General features: G+C 37.0%; 1 protein-coding gene across 1 annotated transcript; it reads left to right on the forward strand.

Annotated features, from left to right (window-relative positions):
* The first annotated feature begins 11,976 nt into the window (after positions 1–11,976).
* On the forward strand, positions 11,977–19,329 carry LOC126829824 (uncharacterized). The gene is made up of 4 exons (XM_050559971.1): positions 11,977–12,056; positions 14,452–14,511; positions 16,256–16,412; positions 16,957–19,329. Exons 1-4 carry the CDS (start codon positions 12,014–12,016, stop codon positions 17,618–17,620), a joined length of 924 nt encoding a protein of 307 aa, XP_050415928.1. The 5' UTR covers positions 11,977–12,013; the 3' UTR covers positions 17,621–19,329.
* The last annotated feature ends 8,027 nt before the right edge of the window (positions 19,330–27,356 follow it).

Below are 27,356 nucleotides of genomic sequence, written 5' to 3' on the forward strand. Positions count from 1 at the left end.
AATGTTAATATACATGTATAGAGAATATCCTACGAGTCTTTTTTGATATCAAAAAAAGACGAGTAGGAGATTTTATTTGTCACCCAATCCTTTCTTACATGCACAAATAAATAAATATAATTCTTTGCTATAGATTTCACTTTTACTGAAACTGATTACATTACCGCGTAGTGATACGTCATTTTTGACAGCAATTCAACCATTGCAAAGTCCTTTATATTGACCCAGTGTTTCCATCAAGGCTAATTAAATAAAAATAGTTTATTTTTAATTAAAAAAAAAGAAGTTACTTTTAATAAAAAAAATGAACTGTTCTTTGAAATTAAAAAAGTGGTTTCTTTTTGATTGACCAATCAGATTCTTGTATGAAATTTATCACACAAGCGATATCTACTGTAGAATATATTATTGGGTGATAAAACAATATAACGACCGCGTCATATCCACACCATACATCAATAACCTGTCTTCCAGTGAAACCGTGAGATTTACAACTAAGCTATAAGGAGGAGTTTAATGGGATTGGTGCGTTATTAATTTCATAATATGAAAGTTATATCCTTGATCTGTAACATGACAAACAAATCGGTATTGTTAAAGTTTATAATAAATAAAACAGATCAATTACATTCAAAGGCCTAGAAAATCTTACATATATAAAACAAAATCACCAACCCAGTTGGGGGGTTGGATGGCCGCATGGTTAGCACGTGCGCGTTGTATCATAAAGCATGTCATTGAGTCAATTGGCGTGGTTTCGAATCCCCGGTTGTACGTGACAAGAAGTAGGGTCGCCTGTTTAACCTCGTGGGTTTTCTCCGGGTCCTCCAGTTTCCTCCCACTGCTAAAGACCCCTACGTACAAGCGAATTATTGAAATAAAATTAAACCATATGTTAGTCCCGAAATGGCCTAGTTTGTGTTGAGTGGACGTTAAACCCCATTTCTCTTTCTCTCTCTCTCTCTCTCTCTCTCTCTCTCTCTCTCTCTCTCACCAACCCAGTTACAGATCTGCTCAGTTGAATTTTAACAAAGTCGCTGTTTTCAGCTCAACAGAGAGAAAACTACATTAAAGGAGCTAAATCTCCATTATTTGGCTGATAGAAATGGACACAATTAATGTAATATAAATGTATATAAACCGATTTACATTCAATCGTTCCTGGTTTACTCTAATTACTAATCAGTTATGTTCGACGAAATACGCAAAGAGTCCAAATTGAATGACAGTCTTTGGTGTCAGGTTATTCCAGTCTACATCGGTAGCATTCTCCAATGACGTGATTCGTATTCTCCTGTGGAGTATAAAAGCATTCTGGCACGCGATTCGTGTGCCAGTTTTAAAATTTTCATTTTGTCTTACATATTTGATTTAAATTGGGCAGTAAGTCGTGTTTGCAATGTCGAAGACTATGGGTGATATTGAGTTAGCGACTTTCCTCCTTCAAACAAGGGTCCATGATCGTCAAATAATATGTACCGTTCAATATCTGTTAAGTTGCATTGGCATGATCATTGTCAAATAATATATTTATACCGTTCAATATATGTTAAGTTGTGTTGGTATGTTCTTCGAAAGCTATCTTTAAAAATATATCAACAACTTGTTTTTTGGTCATCCGATACTGACCACGCTCCAGTTTATTAAAGACAATTCGATTCCACAATATATCCGCTTTTCCTCTAGATTCATATGGCCAAATATGTAAAGCCCTTAAAGGGCCAATCCCGATAATATTTTGGAGAATGAAACTGGTTAATTTTGTGTTAAAATCACTTAAAATCCTTACGGCCGAGCAACTAACTCACTATATTTGATACGTTTTCAAACAACTCAAACCCGTCAATCGTCATCTGGAAATGGAGACCGGTGTCCCAAGCTGTATTCGTCACCCAACGAAAGAATTGACCCAAAATCTTAAAAGGGTTACGTGTCCGGATAAGCAGTTTTGACGTTCACGTCCAAATGACTCAATATTTTGAGCTGAAATTTTGAGACAGGTTAAACAAATACACCATTTCTTTATATTTTGGCGCTTAACTTTCATACGTACTCGGACTTTTAATTTTGAGACTCTGTTCAATTCGGAATAGTCCCTTTAAAGAAGTGGGATCATTATGTTTTGCGCTGTCGGTATATGTGTCAATAAAGATACATGTATCCTTCTAAAACGTTATTAATGTGTAGTAATTGACAGAGTATCTTCCATGATTTATGCAGGGGTACCACATGGATTGGTACTAAAGTCCTTTTCTTTTGATCGCTCACATACATGACCCTGGTAATGATATAAGTTCAGAAGAAATGTCATGTTATCTTCTCATTGATGACCGCATTTTTAACCTATGCTCCATTTGCAGGGGGTTGGATGGCCGATAAAACAAAATCACCAACCCAGTTGGGGGGTTGGATGGCCGCATGGTTAGCACGCGCGCGCTGTATCATAAGGCCTGTCATTTAGTCAACTGACCAACCTCGTGGGTTTTCTCCGGGTCCTCCGGTTTCCTCCCACTGCTAAAGGCCCCTACGCGCAAGCGAATTATTGAAATAAAATTAAAAACCATATGTTAGTCCCAAAATGACCTACTTTGTGTCGAGTGGACGTTAAACCCCATTTCTCTCTCGCTCCATTAGCAAAATGGGATTCTGCCTGGACATGGTGCATTTAACCTCAATAAACCTATGAGTATCACTTTCCCCAGAACAAAACCCCTGTGTTCTTACAATTTGAGGTCAACATCCTACAAAGGTCAGTATGATGCGAACCTGTTATGCGGTAATCTGAGCAATACAAGGCCTATATGAAAGAGTAAATGAGGCCAAAGTACTGGGTAATTGGCACCAAGCTGGTGCGGGTATAAGACGCTAACTGACAAACGCAGATCCCATTTACATGTACGTTGAAACTAAATAAGGGTAATGCTTACTAGCCACCCGGCGCACCGAGGCTTTAGTCATGTAACCGTCAAGATTCTCATTCTCGTGTTGCCTTTAGCAGGAAAAAATAAACGGTATTTGATATTTACGATATTAGTGTCGTTTTGAACGAAATAATCAATCACTAAAGGAGCGCTTAAGGATTGTGTTCGAAAATAGAAAACAGAAACGTCATTAAAATAATGAATTATGACAGAATATTCAACAGATCACAATTGTGTTATGTATCAAATTATAATATATTATATACGCTGAACGACTAACACTATCTTATTGGTTTACGGCATAATTCTAAAACATGCACTGGACATTCTTAAATATGTTTATCTTGATTGGTAAGTAATACAATTCATTTTAGTATTTTGAACAAAAGTATATCATTTTATATTATTCATTTATCTATGGTAAAATCGAGATAATGGTCAAACATACGGGACATGCACCCAAAAATAACGCCATGGTTAAGAAGACTGTGGACATCGAGATTCATTTCTTTAATTTCCCGCGTGGTGCGAATGAGTTGTCGTGCTATTGCAGATCGAACCCTACTTTGTGATCACTCATATTTATGCCGTTCTTCAAACTGACTTGTGATTACGAAATCTAACCCATTCATGAAAACTACAAAAACGATACTGCTTTTTCTATCAGATTTGACAGTGTAAATATGATTTCAAAAATTATGGTCAGAATTATGATCTTGTTGGAAAATTTCTAAAGTATGTATTGCTTAATTAGCTCCTCAGATGTTATGTTTCATCGTTTAATGGTCTTTAACGTCTACTTGACACAAACTATTTCAATGTTTGACCTGACGTAAGGGTCTTTGGCAGTGAGAAGATATCGGAGGACTCCGAGGGAGGCTATACAGGCGAATTAACGCGTAAAAGCCTGGGGTCAAAAGCACGCCATTTGATTAAATGACAGACATTATGATCAAAAGCGCAGCCCTCCTACTCCCGACCTGGTGACGCAATACGAAGACAGGTCGGATTAAGGGATCGGCCAACGGAGGGCCCTAGCGACGTGGGACACGGGTGGGTTTTGTGCTGGCGTAAACAGGAAGCTTTTGAAAATTACTTCACGGTAGATGGCACGTAGAACACTTTCTTATGAGTTTAGTTACAAACTTTGAACCCATGATTTTGTTGTGCAAATCTTTCGATACACAAATAAAATTTGTTTTAACGCCATCGTTCTGCACTAACTGGACTAATAAAGGCGGGCACACGCCACGCAGTGTGCTATGAGGGTAATTGCGCCAGATAAAGATTGGGGGGTCTAACTGACGAGTGGTATTGCAATGGTTAAATAACCCACTGAAACAATCATGACCCGTAAAATACCGCACCGCTAATTACGAGACAATGGGCATGCAATATATTTCACATAATAGGTATCTTTTCAAATTTCGGACGAAAATGTTAATATCATCCACCGGCTTTTGGGGCTAAAGCAGGGGCCTTCGTCAGCTGAAGAACCTCCAGAATTTAGTGAAAAGTTATTTGAATTGTTTGATAGAATTCTATGAAAGAAATTAAGCAATGCAAATGTTAAAATTTCAATTGTTCTTAGCCGTTTAAAAATTAATATTTTTGAAAAGAATACTGAGGGGACTCTGATAATCCTAATATGACTCTTAGTGGAACGCAGTTGATTCGAGATTCACACTGGAGCTGGAAAAAGAACACTCTCCGCTACAGTTTGGTCACCTCGATAGCTAATAATAAGTGCATGAGGATGGCACCACACATAAACAAACATCATAAGACAAACTCGCGGGCAAGATACACAATGAACACACAGACATTGGAAGTACATGTACTAGACAACAAACGTACTATAAACTAAATTGAACCCGGGCCTTGGTAAATCCTGATAGCACAGTAATTATTGATTAATGCTGATATCAACAGGCTCCAACTAGAATATCAAGCCGCCAAATTCAACGTACTGCACGTGCACCTATATATACGCACTGATGAATGATGAAGTGACGCACATGCCTTAATATTTGACAAAATCTCAAGGGCTCTTGCACTGATGTAATCGATGCCCTTTTCTCCGATTCAGGGGGCCCTTGCACTGAAGTCAAAGGGACCATTTTCTCCCGATTCAGGCGCCCTTTTCTTGGACTGCCCCCACCCCCATTGGAAACGGAGTGCCTGTCATTGTCACAGAGGGTTAATGACACATTTTCTCCCCGGATTTAGCGTTTTCTTTCAGTTTTATTTTTTGAGATTTTCAAAAGAATTTCGGGTCTCCGCTACACTACACTTATGTAGGACGGGTTAAATGCATCTTCATCGGACACCTGACAACAATATCAAATAATGATAAATGGTGTTGTAATGGTTTTCGTTCCCAACTCTGTCTCTTGTTTTACAGCATGATATATTTGTTGTTTTTACAGGTTTCACGTTGAACTATTCAGATGCTACTGACAATGAAAGAGTTATTCTGTCCGAAGGTGCTAAAAGATCCATTATGCTAAGCATTCTGGATGACATGGGTATTCTGTACGATTCTGTCATACAATCTGTCCCAGTTATTGGCAGGAAAATACACGAGGCTGCCATGGATTTGGCTATTCAACGGTCCATTTTGTCCAATAATGACCAAGACGACAACTCCCACGATAAGGGTAAATGCATTTCGTTTAAATTCTTGTTTTAAATGTATTTCTTAATAATATTAACATAACAGAAACCCTCACACACACATTAACAACATATACACACTTAAAGATTTGCGTGCAACACTACAGTGTAAAAAAATTAACAATTACCTAGTAATTTGATTTCAAAATATTATCGCTTTCACAGGTTATTACTAAGAAAATCAACTAGTGTAACGTTGAAAGAAATTAGCTCATCGACGTTTCCAAATACAAATTGTCTGGATCAAAGCAAGACTATACTTACTCTCATCCCTTGTAGACTAAACTTGTTCCAATCGCTTCGGACATGATCATTTGCAATCATGATCATCATTCGGAGTTGCAAAACTTACAACTTCATAAACATGTTATGTTTTTTTGTGTTATCATTGGGGAATTCAAGATGACAGCGTCACGTTAGTCTTCTTTGCATATTTATTTTACATTATACACAGCTGCATTGTCAGAGACCCCCCCCCCTCCCCTTTAACAGATAATAATATGTGCTACAAACTGTATTTAAGTGTCCGCGTACCATTGTACCATCCACAATGCTAAACATTTTACTGGGTAGGTGTACTTACACTTTTATACGTTTATTTTCAGACAACTCATATGCCCCACGATTTGAGAGATTAAAGCAGAAGGATGCAAATAAACCATCAATACCACTACCATCCCAAACCAATTTTATTTACCAGAAAGAGGAACGCATCAAAATGCCATCTTTTTTAAAGGGCAGAAGTAAACCTCTTGCCGTCGGAGGTCCAAGTGTTATTGCTCCGCTCAGCGAGACAGTGTGGTCTACTTTACATGACAGATTCTTTGGAAATAACCATTTATCAAATTCACCTTCTGATTTATCGAGCACTGATCCACTTCCTTTAATTCAGAGCGCCAATGATAAAACAAAACAATTGGAGAGTGATCACAACGAGATAGAAGAACCCCCGGGAGATGGGAGTAAAGCCGATACCGTCGTCAAAATATTAAGTGAAGTAAGAGAATTGGAAGGTCTTCTAACTGTTTTCGAGGCAAACAAAGATAAAATCATCAACGCCCAAGAAAATCTTTCCAAGAATGATGCTTCTGTTACGACATCCAATACTAACGAACAAAAGACATTTTCAGAAAACATTCGAACTCTCAGTAACTTGTTACAAACTTTGGACCAGACTCGGTTGCCCACCCAAAAACAACTTATTACAAGTGTGTCAAACCCGATAACAAGTAATTCTGAAAACAATTATATCACACCCAAAAGCAATAATTCCCCAATGAAGAAACTTAGTAGCACCAGCCCTCCAACAATTGCCGTATCAAACAGTGATCAATCCTCCACTAATCTTACTCAACTTCGGGCAACCTTGGTCGCCCCAAGAATACCCGAACCCAAGGTGTCCACAATACTTCATAACGAGGATCCATCCAATTCAGATGATAACACCGAACCAACTACGAACAACGCGGCGACTGGGGCGGTGCAATCAAATTCCATACCCCAAAGTACTAATGCTCTGGCGAAACGTATAGCCAGCATAAGCTTACCAACAATCGCCATTTCAAAAAGTGACCAATCATCCACTAAACTCAATCAACTTCGGGCAACCTTGGTCGCCACACAGAAAGTAGAACCCACGCTGTCTGCGATTCGTCACAACGAGGATCCATCCGTTTCAGAAGATAACGACGAACCAACTATCAAAAAGCTCGCGACGGAGGCTGTGCAGCCACATTTTATACCCCAAAGTACTAATGCTCTGATGCAGCGTATAACCAGTATAAGCTCACCAGCAATCGCCAATTCAAAAGGCGATCGATCATCCGCTAATCCATTTTGGGCTACAGTGTCCACAATTCCTCATGATGAAACTCCATCCAATTCAGAAGATAACACCGGACCAACTACTAACAGCCCGATGACTGAGCCCGTGCCTATGCAACCACATTTTATACCCCAAAATACTAATACTCTGGTGAAACGAATAACCAGCATAAGCTCACCAACAATCGCCATTTCAAAAAGCAACCAATCATCCGCTAATGTCAATCCATTCTGGGCGACCATGACCGCCACACGAAGACCAGAACCCGCGTTGGCCGGGATTGTTCATAACGAGGATCCATTCAAATCAAACGATAATACCGAAGGAACTACTAACAAGAAGATGGTTCATAATGATGTGCAGCCACTTTGGATACCCCAAAGTACTAATGTTCCGCTGATGGGTATAAATAGTGCAAACCCTCCAACAATTTCCTTTCCTGAAAATACTGAATCTAATGTTAATTACCGTTGGTCAAACATGATGGCACATGGACAACCAGATCGTACGGTTCCGGTGATTCTTAATAACAGGAGTTCGTTTAATTCACAATCTAATACTGAACTAACTAAATCGCCGGTGAAACAAATGATTAGTACAATCTCACCACCAATCACCCGTCCGAAATTTGTTGAATCGCCCGCTAATTTTAGTCGTCTTTTGGATACCGCGATCGCACCTACACAACCAGATCCTATGATTTCCTCTGTTCCCGACCCAATTACGGTTGTCCCTGCGACTGATAATCTTCAGCACTATTCCGGCACCTTTAATATGAAGGACTATAACATTCGAGCCAACACTGTAAACAATCTGCCATTTGCCCAGCAATCTTACAATCCAGTGAACAGCGGCCATGCTACATACACTACTGCTTTTCATCTTGGTGTAGATAATCATAAATTGTTTGAGGACATAGCCGCGAAATTAAAAGAGAACATAGAAACGAACATTAATATAAATAGGGCTATGAGTAGGATACCGCCAAGAAGTGCAATGATGCGTGACCTGAAACAGAAATTGGGAATGACAACTGTATTTCATAGAGTGGAAAACGGGTCAAGTTTAGAAAACGGTCCTAATTACAAGAAACCAAGCGCGATTGTTAACTCCAGTGGAAGTATAAACCAAAACCAGCAAGTCTCATACCTAAGCACTAGTAACACACGACAAGGCCATCTCCAGAAACCACCAGGATCTTCAGTTCCTATATACCAAGCAGAATATCCTAAGGGTATTCCTAGAGTTATAAATACAAACCAACACGTTCCCTCGGTATATTCATACCCCATTCCCCAACAGCAGGGTTATCCCCAGCACCCACCCACTACATCAATGCCAACACACCCTAGTTCTTCGCTTCAAAATTTAACTCCGGCGTATAATCCAAAACAAACGAACCGGTATCCCCTTCAAATTTCACCAATGCACGTTAATTATCCATCAGCGACCAATGCACCGAGATACTACTGGGATGCATCCTCTAGAACATATCGACCGGTACATCATAGTTACTGGACGCAGGTAGCCCATCGGTCATCTTCGACTCATAGTGGACATAACGCAAGGGTTAACCAGAATTATCAAAATCAGAGATCAACTTATCCTCTGTCTAATGGATTTAGACTGCCTTCTAATCAGCAATATATCACTACAAATAGTGACACAAGCGGAGGGGAAAGCAGTGATGATGATGAGGATGATGACGATGATGATGATGATGATGTCTAGGACGAAAAACTAATATAAATAATACTGTATCACTATTTGACTGAAAGGTGACAAAAATCCAGTTACCTTGATCGATGTTAAGAGATCTATCATTCAAACTTCAAAAACGATGAGGAATTTTTGTTGTTTATATATATACTTTCGTGTGCGTTTGATTGATTTTATATGTGATTATCATAGGATCGTTTTGTATTTGAAGTTTTATGTGTTTGTACCCATTAAGGCCATAAAGGTGTATTTTGTGTATAATATGTTTTTGAAACCGGTAAATTCATTTTGTGTATATTATTTGTTTATGACACCGGTAAATTCATTTTTAAAGCACCAGTTCCCAATATCTAAAGGATTATTTTGTCTGGATTGGGGATTGTGATGTATTGAATTGAAATTCTATGCTCACTTTGTGTTTATATTTTTTATTTCAGTATAATATATTAATAAGAACTAAAATAGTGAATCACTTATCTATAAACTTGGAATTATACTTCCGTTTTCATGGTACATTTTCTGCTTAACCGTAGATGCTTAAAATAATGTTGTGCTTACTGCATGTTCAGTATGGAATTATAACTGACTTTTAAATCCCCAAATTTGCCGTCCGTCCGGCCATAATTCGTTTTCTTTAGCATTGCGTTTGTGACCATAGTAACGAAAATGAAAATTTTAAATGTATTATTAGCCAAATGTAAAACTCTATTCCGATCATTGTAATCTAGCATAAAACTAGCTAAATCCATGGTACAAGTTTGAGGAGACATAAAAAAAAAATATTATATGCCAATACCCCTGCTAAGACTTCACCGACCACAACCAAAACTCGACGTAATCGAAAGTTCAGACCAAATAGATCCGAAAAACTGGCATAATTAGAAATGTCGTTTCTAGATGAGATAAGCGGTTATAATATATATTAAAGTAAGGACGCGCCATTGGCGTTTGTCGCTAAAATATTAGCTTATTCACGCTAATTTGTACTCAGATTGATTATTTAACAGTTAATTAAGAATACTAAACCAAAATGCCAACGCTAGATAATATCCCGGCTAAGATTCAATCGAATTTAAAACAAGTCTATCATTAAGTTTTCATGGACAAAAAATGGTGATTGGCTTATTGCATAGTAAGCAGCAAAGATCGATCAAATTTCAATTCCACATATCTTTGTAAATACTGAACGGATTTGAACCATTATTGGACTAATGTTCCTATTAGAGATATTAATCTTCAATAGTTTGTATTATTAGTGATCCCTATTACTTAAAATGACACATAGGGACTTTAAAATATGATCCAATTTTGCTGGAAATAAGCTGATCTTGCGTAGTTAAACTGCGTTTTATGCTAACTCAACAGTTAAACACTCAACGACATGGCAATAATTAGAGTCTTCTTTAAATTACGGTAAGAAAACTGATTTATGGTCTCTATTTTAATCATTTGCATGCCGAGAGGCAATTTAAGATTTCAACAAAAAATGTCAAATGTTTTGACAGACAATTTGGACATTTAGTTGACAATTCATTTTTATTTGTGAGTAATGTTTGTATAACATCATGTACGATAATATATTAACATTGGAGTTTTACATACTTTTAAAATAATAATCTGTGATTACAATTCATTGTGGTGTTTTCTGCATTATTATGAAAGACGATGAGAAATTATTTGAACTGGTATGCTAATGTAGACGCTTCATCCCAACAGATATGGGTTCGGAATTTAACATGTAAGTAGTAGCGTACTTCCACCCCACCCCTCGACCAACACAATAAACTAGGCTTCAGGCCTACGTCAACTGTTAAACAATATGCTTTTTTCATGGAATAATACAACAGTATGAGCCGTCTTGTATCTATCTTTCTAATGTCCCGACAGAAAACAATAGTACCCCAGCCCCTTACGTATTGTATGTTGTGTGTGGGGGGGGGAGGGCGGGGCTGAGTGCTTTTGTTTTATTTAACCTCCATTTTTGCGCACCCCCTCCCATGCAAACACACCGCCACACACTCTCCATCGCAACCCATTTTGAAATCCTAAGATAAGCCACTGTTACTGGGAATACGCCAGTCAGATCTATACCATTTAACTCAGTGAAAGACCGAAATGTCATTTGCCGATTTTCCAGTGGATTATTACTGCTGTATTGTTTATAGTATTAATTATCACCGCAATTACATGAACTGTTGATCAGGTGTGTAATGTAATCTTTGTATAAAAAAATATTTAAAAACAAAATAGTGGATATATTTTTATCCGTAGATAGCAAAAACAGAAAATGGGATTTTCATCAATGATATATTGATAGCTCAAACAAACAGAAATATTATAATAAAATTCTTTTCCTCGGCAATGGCGTCGACCCATTAGTATAAAATCACGATTGTCCGTAGAATAAAAATTGATTTATTTTTGGCTTCCAAGTCTATATCTTCAACATATAAAATCCCTTTAACGACCAGTATGGAAAAGGAGATTCACAAAGAGGTATGTATCTGATCATTTGTCTTAAAAATACAATCCGAAAAAGGGATATAGAATTAAATATCATGTATAGACTACAAAATAACATTTAATTACACTTAGAACTCAACTTGTCATACATGAGTTCTCAATTCCAATTTCCCAGGGCTTGATGGAGTGATTATTAAGTTTGTCCATTAAGGAACTATCATGACATTTGTGTATTTTGGGTAGTCAAATAGGTCATGGATCTTTAAACAACATTACATCCACGGGGCATTAATTACCCGTTCTCTTTTTGTCAGTGAATATCTGACAAACTCTTAAATTTCATCGCCGACCGACCCTTTCCACGGATGATAAGCTACATTCAACATATTCGTCTCCGCCTTTTTCAAAAATGGACGTTAAACAGAGGAACCTCTGTTTACTGCTTATTTTCGGTAAGTAAATTATTTATACCATTTGCATAGTCGGGTATCCTTACTTATATTTCTTTTGAAATCTGTCAGAATCCATCGATCAAGTCACTATCATGATTGAAATCATAAATAAATCCATTTGTCAGACTGAGCTGTATAAAAGAACTCATGCGCCCTTTATTGTACGTGGCCATCTTAATCCCGGGGTAAAAAGGGAAAACACTATTAATTATTAATTGTTCATAATTATTGATATTAAATCGATTGGGGTCAGATATAATTAAGATGAATAATTGCAATCAATGGTTAATAGTAATACGACCCAATTTATATGTGAAACAATCAGTGATTTGCACACATATATGTACGACATTTTGACAACTTGTTATATTCATTACATTTAACCAGTATTTGATTTTGCATATATCGGTTATGTTATTTTTTTATTGTGCTCATTCGCTAAATGTCGCTCAATTTATTATTAGTACACGGGGCACTGGTTGTTTTGCTCTTTCCGAAACACTCGATACTATTTTTCACTTGTTTTAGGAATGCAGTTAAAATTCAATTATGTTAAATTTATTTTATGTATAGTATCACCTATCTAAAACGCATAAAAAGCTATAATGATTTATTTATAAAATATCATCAAACAAAATTCTATTGCTTAGTTTATTGGTCACATTATTTCTAGCCCCCGAGTTGAGTTCACAAAAACAATATTTCATGTCTTTGCAGGGGCTATAGTTAATATCGGAGGATTTTTTGACACACAAAGCCCCTGAAAATTGTTGCTCACCCAGTTAGTAGTGACATTCGGATTTCATAGGCCAAAATAATTGGCTTATCTCGACCATTCGATCGGGATAATTGTGGCTATATAAGTCCCCGATTAAATATTTACTACCAATCAAATCAATGGATAAAAGTAGACAATAGCTTTCAGACCTTTTTATACGCCCACATTTTCATGTGGACGTATATTGTCGTCGCCCCTGTCCGTCCGTCCGTCCACAATTGTTTGTGAACAGTCTACAGGTCACAATTTTTATCCGATTTCAATGAAACTTGAAATATAGGTTTATCACCCTAAGATCTTGGCATCTATCGGACTTTAACTTCATGGATTATGGCCCCTGATTGTACGAAAAATCACGTTTTTGACTTGTGAACACTGTAGAGGTCACAATTTTTATCCGATTTTGTTGAAACTTGAAATGTAAGTTTATAACCCAAAGATCTCGGTTCCTTTCGATATTCGCGCATATCGGACCGTAACTTCATGAATAATAACCCCTGATTGTACGCAAAAACGCGTTTTTTGGCCTGTGGACCCTATAGAGGTCATAATTTTTATCCGATTTAAAAAAAACGTTGAAACTTGAAATGTAAGTTTATAACCCAATGATCTTGGTTCCTTTCGATATTCGTGCATATCGGACCGTAACTTACTGAATTATGGCCCCTGATTGTACGAAAAATCGCGTTTTTAGCTTGTGGACCCTATAGAGGTCATATTTTTTATCCGATTTAAAAAAACGTATTATTATATCACCGTTACACACTAAGGACGACTGAGTTCGAATTTCGTGAAAATCGGCCAAAAATTGACAGATAAAATGGCCGCCCCTCGTTCTCAAATAGCGTAAAAATATGGTATATCAAGGTTGTGGACCCTATAGAGGTCACAATTTTTATCTGATTTTGTTGAAACTTGAAATGTAAGTTTATAACTCAAAGATCTTGTTTCCTTTCGATATTTGCGCATATCGAATTGTAATTTCCTGAATTATGGCCCTTGATTGTAGGAAAAATCACTTTCGTTTTAGCTTGTTTTCTATCCATCTCTCGAAAATGTGGGCGTATCCTGCCTGGCAGCCGCTGGTTGTGTTTGGAAGTATCTAGGGAATTATTCGGGATAGCACCCGAGGCTAAATCTTTTTTTCTCCATCACAACCTGACATAATATGTAAATTCCAACATTTTTCCTCGTTTCTAGATGGGATTTAACGTCACAATGGCGCCACAGTCCTCACTTATTTACAGCTCTAACGATCAAGGGTTCTTTTTACGTGTACACGGGACCTCGGTTTTTTGTCTTGTCCGGGAGACCACAGGTTGCTCCTTGTCAGGTCCTCCGCCCTACATGCAAAAATGAGGACATGGGAAAAATTGAGAATAGTTATGAATTAAGGGGAGCTGGTTAATATCCTTAGTCCCCAGTGCTTAATTCCAAATGTAGGAGCTGGTTTTTCTACTAATTGACCATTTACGAATGGATAAATGTATGGTAATGTTGAACATTATTGAGCAATTGGGCTGACGAATTGTGTGACGACATATCGTTTATATTCTAAAATAAACAATGAATTTTTTAATATTAGTAATATATTTAGTCCATCGTTATATGTTCCAGGTACTATATTAGTCCATGGTCAACGGAGGGAGACTAATTCCGTTGCATATTCGCCATCATGTAAGTATAATATTTTGGTTGGTATAAACTGCCTTCTGTCATTCAGCATGATACTGTTTTAGCCGGACATGTTTTATGGTGATTTTAAGCAGGTGGGCTGCAACTTTCAGGATTATTTAGCTCCAAAATGGAGTCATTCTAATGACAGACTTACAGTAGCTAAATCTTTAACTCAATATCATCAACACGAATTATTTGTCAATTTAAATCAACATTGATGTTGTGATCTTACCGGGAAAAGAAGGGCTTCTGATATCCAATATTTAAGACAAAATAAACATTTTACCATTGGTGGACGAATCGTGTACCATAATGCGTTTCAGCGCCATTTGCAACAAGGGATTTGAAGAATGAGCCTAGACATATCACAGAAATCATATCAAACGGTGACGGCATATTCTTATCTGCATACCATGCGCATTAGATACTACCGGAATAACCAGACGCTAGAGATTGCCATTCGATTGAGACTTCGCGCGTATTTCGCAGAACGTAACTGATTTGAAATTAGAGTAAAAACGGAAACAATTGAATGTAAATCAGTTTATATACATTATTATATGCATTTGTGTCAATTTCTAAATCACAAATATTAGCGAGTCAATTTCAGTAACAGAGCATAACCTCGTCGCAGACATCTTGGAATATTGCCTTGATAATCGGAACTATATTTAGGCCGAATTTGAATATAAGTTATTCGGTTATCCCTTTTATTGTGACATTGGTAAGCTATAAACAGTAATAGTGAACGTAATCCCATCACAAAAAAATATATGACAGGATATTATCGTATTAAATTATGTTTTTGACATTGATTGACAGTTGATGTGACTTTAGTCAGATGAAATCCACATGAGTGGCATTGACTACCAAGAACAAAGACCCCCAAAGACATGTGGTAATCATGATCATTTAAAAAAAAAAATTTTTCTTCCGTCAGAAAGATGAAATTTATTTTAATAATTCATAATATTATGAATTTTTTTAACATTTTCTCTCGTGTTTTTAAAATAAGGTACTGATCTCTGCGTGTAACCAATCACATTATGCCACGTCTACGCTGTATAATAATCAGAAGACTCGAAATTATATATTTTGTCCCAAGTCCGACAATACGTTTTCTTGCCTGTTGGTTAAAATACTAATGAAGCCGTCTCAACATTTTTTTGTCGAATATCTCATGTTGCTCCCCCCAGTTTCGCGATAACTGGATTCAACTGTATTAATTTCCACAAGAGACATTATACCTGTATCCACGTCCAAATTAATTAAAGGATCTAAATCTCTATTTTTTGGCACCTAGAAATGGATACAAATGGGTCGAAATGCATATGATAATGTAATATGAATGTATATAAACTGATTTACTGATCTTTTCTGTTTTTAATGTAATTTCTAATCAGTTATGTTCGGCGACATACGCGAAGAGTCCAAATTGAATGGCAATCTTATTCAGTGGGGTATGTTTAGCCTCTCTCACCGAGTCGCTTCATTAAAAATGAAACTAGGAAGTAATTCCAGCACGCGATCCGTGTGCCAATTTTAAAATTTTCATTTTGTTTTAAATATTGGATATCAAAAGCCCATCTTTTCACGGTAAGATGACAACATCAATGTTGATTTAAATTGACAAATAAGTTGTGTTTGCAATGATTTGAGTTAAGACTTGCCTCCTTTAAGTTTCAATAATTTTATATCATATACCAGCAAAGACTTTCATCTTGTAAATGCATTTTTCATTCAGATACACAGCCTCGACCTACGACAGATACAGATGGCGCTATTTACCAAAAAACGGTCAACGGTGTGTCCTTTAAAATTGTTTCGATGTGCCAGGAATTTGACACTGTATTTAAACCAGGAATAATGGAGTTTAAAACACTTCAAGGAGGATGTAGATTGTAAGTCTCTTTAATTAAATCATCTCTTCTCGTGACAATAATTTTATTCCGGCCCAAAATCATACCAGTGATATAAGATAGAAGGGGGGGGGGGGTGACGACAACTCTCAATAAATTATGTTTCTGTACAGGCTGTAGACACAGTAAAGATTATATGTATTTCTGATGTGCCACTAACGCTCATTTATGTCTTATTGCATCATAGCATACAATTTCATATGTTTTCTCTATGCGATGTGGACGTGAAACGATATACTAACTATTTCCAACACAACAGATACTATTTGCCAAATGGGAACGTGACGAAAACAACGTGGGATGGGTCCAGTATACGCATTTGCAGTAAGTGTAGACACATGAACTGAAGTACTGGAAAGTGTTACTCTCCCACTTTGAATATACCTTTAGCACTTGGCACACACCGTCTCGAACCACCCGAGTCATGTTAATAGCCTTCCGACATCGTTTAAACCTAAAATTAAAATCAAAATGGTGTAAGGACTGCTCGTTGTAAATTTCACTTTATTGATTAATATAATTTCAGTGTTGTAACATTCGATAGGAGTTTGCCCACATCACAAACGATATACACCCCTAGTGCTAGACCAGTATACAACCAGTCACCACCGAGGAGATATTATCAATCGCAAGCAGCAGAACGGGTCGATCCGTACTATCCGCCACCCAAAGCACCTGTACAGCCACCACCACCACAAGAGATACGTTACGCAGAACCAGCAGTTAGACAAGTAGTCAGGGAAAGAACCTATGCAGCCCCACCGCCACCTCCACCTGCGCAACAATATTCACCCCCTGAGCCTACAATTCGATATGTACCAACCCAGCAATCGGCACCTGCTACGCCACCACGAAATCAACAGCAAACTTATATTCCACGATTAGCAGCTCCACCAACTCGAGTAGCTGCACCACCACCACGAGTAGCTGCACCACCACCACGCGTAGCTGCACCACCACCACCACCACGCGTAGCTGCACCACCACCTAGGGGACCCCCATCACAAAGGGCAGGTCCTCCCCCTCCACATGGTACTCCGTATTCGTCCGCTGGTGCTCGTCCACAACCTGGGAACGATCCTCGCAGATTAGACCACTTTCAAATGGAAGCATTAGGATTAAGACAGCTCCATGAAGGACCGCCACCACCAACACCTCCACCATCAGATGCACCCATTCCTCGTATTTAGAGTTTTGTAATAAAATCACCCAAGGCAACGGGTATTCGTAACTTTTTGTGGGTAATGTTCCTCTTCCCATTGTTTTGGTATAGTCGAGTACGTCTGCTGCCCTGATTCCAATAGCCGATTTTATTGTACATCGTGGTAAAAATAGAAAACAGGGAGTGGCTTACGGATACTTTAAACGCTTCACGCGGATAACGTCTTTTGTACAGGTTTCAGATCTATGTTATAATACCAGGGCCATTTAGAAAGACTATTATTTAAAGAATGGGCAATGTTTAAAAGTACCATTGTCATGGGAAGAACTGTTTTACTCTTTTAAGCACATATATAGTTTCTATTTTCTGTATGTCGATTCGTCCAAGTTGAAAATTTATCAATAGTTTTCAAAATCAAAAAAGTCTACAGTGCAGTTTGCAAGGCTTGTTTTCTTACAAACTTCGTATACCTATAATAGTTTTTGAAGTGATGGGGTAATACTTCAAAATTGTATCCAGTTATCTTGAAATGAGTTTCAAATGTTACGAAAGATTGGTTCTCAAATGCCAATCTTTGTTATTATGTATAATAATTATTATTGGTTTTGGTTTGTTGTTTTTTTTAAAAAAATCCGATCATAGATTTTCTTTAATTGCTTACTTCGAGGTCAAGAGAATATCTAACTAATATGTTAAACCCTATCTACTTACTTATGATATAACCAATATGTGTCTAGAATTTGAATAATGTCATTGTCTTAAGAGTTTTTAGTTGTTTACTTCGACATCAAGAGATTATTTAACTTACTTTTCTTAATTACAATATACGCTCTTAACCCACTGCTTAAGTTGCTAGCCGTTTAATTGAAATCATGTCCACTTTAAATGAATAGGGCTGTAACTGTAGACATCCAGATGTAATTTAATGGGCTAAAAATATTTTATTTTGTATACATCATTAATCACCCTCATTTGACATGACAGTAGTTTAGGTGACGGGTTGTATGTATATTTTAGTAGACCATAATCACGGAAGAACGAATAAACCGTCACGAAAATGTAGAGAAGTTTAAGAGAGTCATCAATTGCCCCTATTTTATGATTACAAAGCATTATTATGGGGTATGTTTATGGTCACATCAAATGAATTGTAATATGCCATTTTATTTTGTACAATAGCATTAAAGCCCGAACATGTTAGAATAAAATTAAGTTTAGAGTTAATGACAGCAGACACCGTGGTTATAAAGATTAAGGTCATCGGGATGTTAAGAAAAAGGGTTATACGCCAACAACTGTCCTGGATTTGAAATTGATGAAGTCAGAATTACTACTAGTCTTATTCCATATTCAAATCTAGTGTTGCCTCCCTTGACGATCGGTTCCGAGGGCATTGAATCTTCAAGGTTTGGTTCTTGATTATATTAACTGTAAAGAATAAAATACCAGATGAACTAAATAGATAGTCGCAGATCAACAGTTTAACCAGAAATACGCTTATAAAGAACAATATACAGAAAACATCATAACATGCGACTTCTTCAAAAAATATATAACAAGGGAAAACTTACCATTTTTTTTTAAGAATGGGTTTGTAAATAATGTTATTTAAAGGCAGAAAGAAATACGATTGTCAACTATAACATCATGTTGATCGGGTTCTGCATGGATATAAGATTTATTTTAATTGTTTGGTTACAAATAGAAATCTGATTATTTGAGAATAAAATGTGACAAATGGTGTAATAGATAATATCATAGTAGAATTGTTAAATATAAGTTTATTTTTATTGTCTTTTCATTTTATTGATATCAATTAAAATTAGTTCTAAATATGTCTTATGTGTTGTGTATGTGTACTCTGTTTGCTTTGATTATTCTCCCTTTTGAAAGGATGGAAGACAGCATATTTAGGTAAACATCACACTTGTAACACAAAGCACAGGGCATTCACATACAAAACCTAACATAAGATTTGCAGAAATTCAAAATTGTCACGCGCCAGATGGAATCAACCTCCTCAAACCAGGCCTGTAACCGGGGAGGGGGCAACGCCCCCCCCACCCCCACCACCCTTGCAAAAGGTTTCGTCCCACCGCCCACCACCTGTGAAAAAATTGTCGACCATAAAAACAAAAGATATACATTGTCCGTCAATTGTACAGCACTCCTGAGAACACTTTCCGCTCCCCCTCGTTGCTCTGAGCTAGTTACGGGCCTCTTTACATGAATATGTGCTATTAGAACCATTTTTGTCTATTTCAACGTTCTAAAAAATACAGCCATGCGCCCTTTAAAAGTTTAACCTATAATTAAATATAATTCGAGTATTTCTAAAGTCAAAACTTTATTGCATCCTTTAATGAGTATATCCCGGTAAATTGTGCTTCCTAATAATATTTTGTCAGACTATTTAGATTTGGTACCTACTTTTCAGTTTTACCTGGTGCCAGGTGTGACCAGGTACCTTATTTTCATAATTACAAAAGAAAATCAACTTTAGTCAAATAGTAGGCATGGGTAGTGTTCAATGTTCATACAATACTCGATAGAAATTAGTAGATCTAACATACTTTATTAAACATAGAAATATGAGAATAAATTAGAAATACAACACGAAATGAAAGAAAAATCTATAAATGAGTAAGAATTATGTAAATAAATAAAAAATTCAACACGGAATGGAAGAGAAATATGTAAATAAAAATAAAATACAACACGGAATGGAAGAAGTGTAAATAATATAACACGGTATAAAAGATAAATGTGTAAATAAGCATTTAGAAATATAACGCAGAATGAAAGAGAAATATAAGAAATACAACTGCACGAGAAATATATACATAAATAAGAAATACGACAGGAATGAAAGTGATATGTAAATTAGCAATACATTATGCGATTTATTTCGGCAAAGGGCATAACTCTTTCTTGACGTTAGCTAAAAAAAGAACCTCCATTACCCGTGCGTAACCGGGTATTTGGAGTTTTTATGTGGTTGATATCCAGTATAATTGCGTCAAATATGGACCTCTGTCCCAGACTGTCCGTACGTTGAAGATTAGGGGGTTCTAGGTGCCCGAGAATAGGGGAAACGTCCGTTAACCAATCCTAATTCAACGCACACAAGTGGTTGACTCCATCAATTATGGCTTGAGTGTTAAGGGTGGTAGCTGAAAATGGTCGTTTCTTGTCTTCAGCCTCTAAAAATACGAAGAGGAAGATGCTTGATAGTTGAATCTTCACATCGTCTCCATCGTATAATACTCTTCAAAAAAAGTAGGGGATATTGAAATGCAAATACCTATGCAGGTTGTGATATGATAAATAGTTATGGTCTCTTGACATGCCTTGAGAGTATGTTCACAGATGAAGAACGTATCGCCCCAACAGAACCACTGAGCTGCACGTGCGACCCGCAATAGAGCCATACACGTGGCAGGGGTTCATTGTCAAATTTGACACTCCAAGGAATGGTTGATGGAAACTGCCGCGTGCTGGTTTATCCTATCCATGTTTGCTTTGCTGTCGGTTCTTGCATAAGATTTACTGTTTAGCGTATCTTTGCTTCAGTGTGTTACGTTTAATTTGCAATGAGACGTCTTCAACATGATAAAGGTCTACGTGCTATTGACATGTTTCAAATGAGTTCTACACAGCGAGCAGTAGACAACATGCTTAATGTGTCACAGTCTGTGATCAGCAGACTGTGGAACCGGTACCACCAAACACACAATGTTGATGAAAGACCTCGTTCAGGTCGTCCTAGAGCCACTACACAAGCCCAGGATCGATACATTCGTACACAGATCCTGTGAAATCGAGGACAAAGCAAGTTACAGGAATTCACCCCAAACGATTAGAAATCGGCTACATGCAGCCCATTTGCATGCGCGACGACCGCGTGTTGTGCCTCCATTAACTCGCCAGCACATCGCAAACAGGCGTCAATGGTGTAGGCAGCGTAGAAATTGGGGTAATCGTCGATGGGCGCGTGTAATGTTCTCAGATGAGTCCAGATTTACTCTAGATTTCACCGATAAGCGTGCTCGCGTTTTGAGGCGTGTAATTAAGCGTCATGCTAACGTTAACGTCAGACAGCATGACAGATTCTGGCGTGGGTCTGTTATGGTGTGGGGAGGAATCACCATGACTGGCAGAACGGACTTGCATATTGCTCAAGGAAGGGTCACTGGTGTGTACTACCGTGACCACATCCTGGCCCCGATAATTCTGCCCTTTGCTCAACGTGCATGTCGACGTTTCATCTTTCAAGATGATAATGCTCGTGCCCACCGAGCTCGTGTCGTGAATGACTACCTCCAGCGTTACCATATTGTCCATATGCATTGGCCAGCCATGAGTCCTGACCTTTCCCCTATAGAGCATGTCTGAGACATGATCGGGAGATGTGTTCGTCGACGTCAACGTCAACCGACAACACTGCAAGAATTGGCCGTGGCACTGCAAGAGGAGTTGGTCAGATTGCCCCAAATCGTGATTGTACGGTTGATTGCCACGACGAATTGCTGAATATCTGAGGCTTGGTGGAGCAATTACTCATTATTAAGACAAAAATCAAAAACGTCCAGTTTCACTTTTGACAGTGTATCTCTTTGCGTGTGAAATGGGGCTGTCAGATAAGACGCCCATATGAACTGTTTATGTTCATGTGTAGGCAATTGGCCTGTTATTAACACACACTGGTTACCTCTAATAAAAACAGCAGTTTTGTATTGTTTCTGAATATCCCCTACTTTTTTTGAAGATTTATATTTTAGTCTTCGCCTTGTGAAAACAGGCAGTCCGAAAAGACGTATTGCTCATACTGACACCTGCAGTATATTTGACTAAAGGGGAAATAAATCAACCCAATGCCTCTATCTATTTTTTAATATTAATTCATCCATATATAATTTGAAAAGCCAGGTGATTCACAATGGGAAATCACAGTTCAAAGACTAGGATGGAAAGGAAACTGTAGCCCCATTTACAGATCAATAGTCCACTTTAAAGATACCTCGGGAGGTTTCGTTCTGCTTGGTATACGCAGGGATTCCATGTACATTCTGATCTCGTACCCAGATTCATTACCGTTCGACAATCAAGGCTCCTTCTTATAAGAAAAGTGTCATTCTAACCGACGTTGGGAGAGTATCTTTAAAACTTGTGTTACTGAGGAATGTGTCAAATAACAGGGACGGGTTTCTATATGAATGACTTCAATTTGGTATGCTTCTATTTATGAACACGGTTAATTACTTTTGTTAGCCTCGCTATTAATCAGGAAAGGAAAAGCCCGTCAAGAGATATTTAATTCTCATTTTGTAAAAAAAAAAAGAAATATTGGTTTCTGTTTGTATACATGTACATACGAATGGCGAATAAACAATAGGACAGGTTTTGACATTAAACACTAAATCTTATTTAAAGATACATTATGAAAGATTCGATAACGAGTTGGCAGTTCTCACTATAATAGTTAAAAACTAGATAACGTAAAGGCAATTTGCTGAAAATTTCATTCAAATTGATCCACTATGAACCGAAAACTAAGCGAATGAAATTTCTGCCTAGCCTCGGTCATCATTACTAAAGTCAGTACGATAAACAGCATAGTCTCGATTATCTATTTAATCGTTTAATAGAGAAGGAAAGTTATGCAGTAAATCGGCTCACAATCCACTTAAGATCGCGGGCTAGCGAGGCCATCTAGAGTTGATTATGGTCTGGATAAGTTAATTAATGTCTAATTGATAATTTAGATAACATTTCAGGCCTAAAAAAAGACTTGTAATAAGCAGATTTTGCTCTTGCATAATGCATGTTTAACTGAACAAACAAAATAAGAAGAGATAATCCAAATGGACAAGTGCCAGTAATTAATGATGATTTAAATAGTTAGGAACAGAATTTAACATCTCGTCAGCTGATTGTTGGTCATTCTGAGACTAGTAGTATGCTACTATCAGGCGCGTGTCCAGACAGGGGAGGGGAGAGGGGGGAGGGGGATTTTTCTCTCCTACATATATGGAAATAACGTTGATAAAAACAAAGTGTGAAGTATTGCCGATGTTTTGGTGTACTCTGTTGTAACGTTATGCACCTAAATGAGCAGAAATATTATCTCAAAGCTTCTTAGCGTTGTCTCTACCTTGGATCCCCCTCTGCTTAAATTCCTGGACACGCTCCCGACTATGCTACAAATTCCAATACATTCGCTGCAATATGTGCACGGACGGATAATACACGTGGTTTGCCATTTAACGGGATTTGCATAAGCGATAGGTGATATCAAATATGGTTCTATGCGCTTGTATTACTGGTACCCCTTCTTTCGTATTCCGTCCCGACATCGATAGAAAGTTACTCGAATCTGATCCTAAAATCCATTCCATAATCATTAATAAACAGTCTAATCAAAAGAGAATATCGGCGAAAAATCATTTAAATCGACCAGTTCTAACCTCATAACGTCATCCGCTTGACTCTTAGACCACCAGTGCTCTACGGGATTAACAACCCATTCCTATTCATAAACATCGATAGCAAGATGGTAACTATCATCGTTTTGGGGTTTTATTTAGTTGTCCAGATTTCTATCTAAAGAACACCTTTCAGCACTTACTGTTAGCCTTCATGGCGTACTGAGCGTTTAAGACAGTCATATCACCACAAAATATGATATTAAGCCTGTATTGAAAAAAGGAAATGTAATATAAAGAGGTGTCAGGAAAACGAAACCATATTCGTAAACGCCAACATGCTAACATATTTCATAAAAAAAAATCTTTGTACAATCAATTGTTTATAATAATTAACCTTTGGGATTTTAAGAAATTTGAAATATAAAAAAGGCAATTGAGAACGGGTATCTGCCCTTATCTAGATCACCAAGAACTGCAAGACTTGCTAATAGAGTTTTCGGTAAATAGTTTCATTTCTTGGTTTAAATGATTTGACTTCCTTGATTTTTGTCAAAATTAAATCAATAAGCAAAGACACTTAACACAAAAATTATCAATTTATATTAATCTGGTCAACAAAGCAGAGTACGAGGCACAGTCTGTATGATTAATGTCTGTTTCGGTCATATCTTGATTAATCTGCCTGCTTGACTGTAAAATATAAATAAGAATGAAATATTTGTTTTATTTTAAATTACTGGAGGTTTTATTAAATTAATTATAATCCCTTTATCTGCATGTTGTCAATCATGAATCTGTATTTAGACCTTAAAAATTTGGATCAACTAAGAATACAAGGGAGGGAACATAGACAGATTGGGTAATCCCCAAAGAAGAGGTGTAGCTTCAAGGCGCTAATACAGTGGTTTTCTCCCACTGCTAAAGACCAATACAAGCGAGCGACTTATTGAAATAAAGTTGAATCATGGGTTAGTCCCGAAATGGCCTAATTTGTGTCGATTGAACATTAAACCCCATTCCTCACTCTCTCTCTTTTGACTATGTTGTCTCCCTTGAGTGAATGCGGTGGGGCGTATTGGGGACTTATTGAAGGTATCAAAATGCAAGTTTGAGAAACTGTACACTTTTTAACGAATACATTTTGATAAACAAAGCTGAGAAATAAATTTAATATGTTGGAACTTTGATTGACATAAATTGACATTTCTATTAATGACATTGTAAATGTTTAAAGGTTGCATCAGTCAATCAATTCTGCAGTCGGGAATTTGAATACGGTTGGTCAAGGGTGAAAAGGTGATCATTTATAAATCTATTTTAAATCGATGTCCACAGATGAAATCATTTTGTTTTACTGTGGGTTGTTCGCCCATGGGTTGTCTTAAATGTTGTCATAAACTGTCGTAAATCTGACATTTCTGTGTCTTTACATAATTAATCTGAATAATATTACACTATATCGCTTTGTCACGAATTTGTTGTAAATCTGATAAATGACTTGTTATAACAGCTTGCCTTTTAAAAGGCGATTTTACTTATCCAAGACTAGCTTTATAAGGCGTTGTTCCATTAGGAGGTCGATTATCAATTTTCGATAAAAGTAAACAATAATGGCGACTTCAGGTGGGAGACTGTTATTGGGTTCAATTGTGTTAATTGTAACAGGTAAGTTTATTTTATTTCAAATAATGCAAACTTTCAATTAGAATAAATACACGTTTTGTTTACTGAAATTTGATGTGTATATAATTTGTTCACATTTAATATCCTCTGTCAACCGGTAGAACCAAAGTGAGATCTAGCTGATTTGGCGTGAAACGAAACGCGAAAACGGACTCGGGGATTTCAGAATCGGGTGGGATTTCCGTTAATGCACAACATTTATGTATTTAAAATTTTAAGCTAATTATGTTTAAAATGGCAATTTTATTATTAATCCATAACACATATATCACGTCCAATCATTTCATGGAATAAAACCATTCCCTTTTTAACTGTATCGCAGAAGTCTCCACATAATTTGATCAATGTTTGAAAAATCAATTTGCAAAAATGGAATTTGTGTACAGCAAGTGACGTCATGACTTGATAAACACGGGATATTATTCAATGGATTTCAGGTAATTTGACTTTGAAGGTAGATACATCTTTTAAAAATGTTACATTAAAGTAACGGTGCGTCAACCGTATTTTTCGCTAAAATATCAAATTTCTCAGAGCTTAATCCATGTTAATATGTACTCAGATTGATTATTTGCCAAATAAATCAAAATACCAAAGACATATAATTTCCAGACTTGGATTCGGTCGGATTCAAAACAGGCCCATCGAATCTTTTCGCCCACAACAACAGTTTCCCTTCACCATATCTTTGTAAATACTGCACGGAATTGAACCAATTTTGGATCGATATTCCTATTAGAGATTCACTTTTCACAATATTGTAGTTTGCAAGTAATTCTTATAGCGCTCAAATGGCGAATCGGGACTTTAAAAGTAAATAGAAATCTATTAGAGATTCACCTTTTGCAACATTATAGTCTGCAAGGGACCACATTGCACTAAAACAACGCAATGAGACTTTAACTATTAGGTTTATAATCCTATTAAAGTCGACATATCATTCAGAAAGGCGCGCCCTCCTGACTAGTTTAATAAATGCATAGCTATTAAAATGTCTTTGAATTTAAATGCAATCCGGATGTTTTGTTTGGCATGAACAAGGACATTCATTACCTTATGAACCCACACATGTGCATGTACATTCAATTCCTAATTGGAAAAGATATCTATACAAAATGTTTTTATATTAGAACAAGCTGGTCCTTAATGGAGGTATTACAGAATTAGATGATATAAAACATTCGGGTTTTCATTTGACGATGGGTCGAAACCTAACTAAACAAACCTTAATCTTATAATAAATAAAATATTGAGGTTTAACGTTTCACTTTTCTGCACCGACCGGGCTAATGAAACAGGTATACGCCATACTGTGTACCATGAGGGAAATTATGCTCAGACAGCGGTGCTGCGCTAAACTCTTATTTTGAATTCCAACTGTGGGGTTTTTTTTACGTGCACCAAGAAGTATTAAATCCATAAAGTTGCGCTATTATGATGGTTATACCCTCAGTAAAGTTATTAAAGGGTTATGAGGCAAATACCATTGCTTGACCAACAGACATGTAAGCGTATTAAAACCTTGCATGTAAGTAAAGGGTGTTTGGATCTAGTGTTTGGAATCTTAAAATAGAGCAAAGTGGGTCTAAAAACACATATTAATGCATTATAAATGTATATCAAGTGATTTATATTCAATTTCTAAAAAATATT

Source organism: Patella vulgata, chromosome 8 (genome assembly GCF_932274485.2).
Source record: "Patella vulgata chromosome 8, xgPatVulg1.2, whole genome shotgun sequence".
NCBI lineage: Eukaryota > Metazoa > Mollusca > Gastropoda > Patellidae > Patella > Patella vulgata.

Coding starts and splice junctions, on each gene's coding strand:
- LOC126829824 (XM_050559971.1), top strand. CDS start 12,014: ATGGACGTTAAACAGAGGAACCTCTGTTTACTGCTTATTTTCG. Junction 12,057..14,451: donor CTGTTTACTGCTTATTTTCG/GTAAGTAAATTA, acceptor TATATGTTCCAG/GTACTATATTAGTCCATGGT. Junction 16,413..16,956: donor CTTCAAGGAGGATGTAGATT/GTAAGTCTCTTT, acceptor ATATAATTTCAG/TGTTGTAACATTCGATAGGA.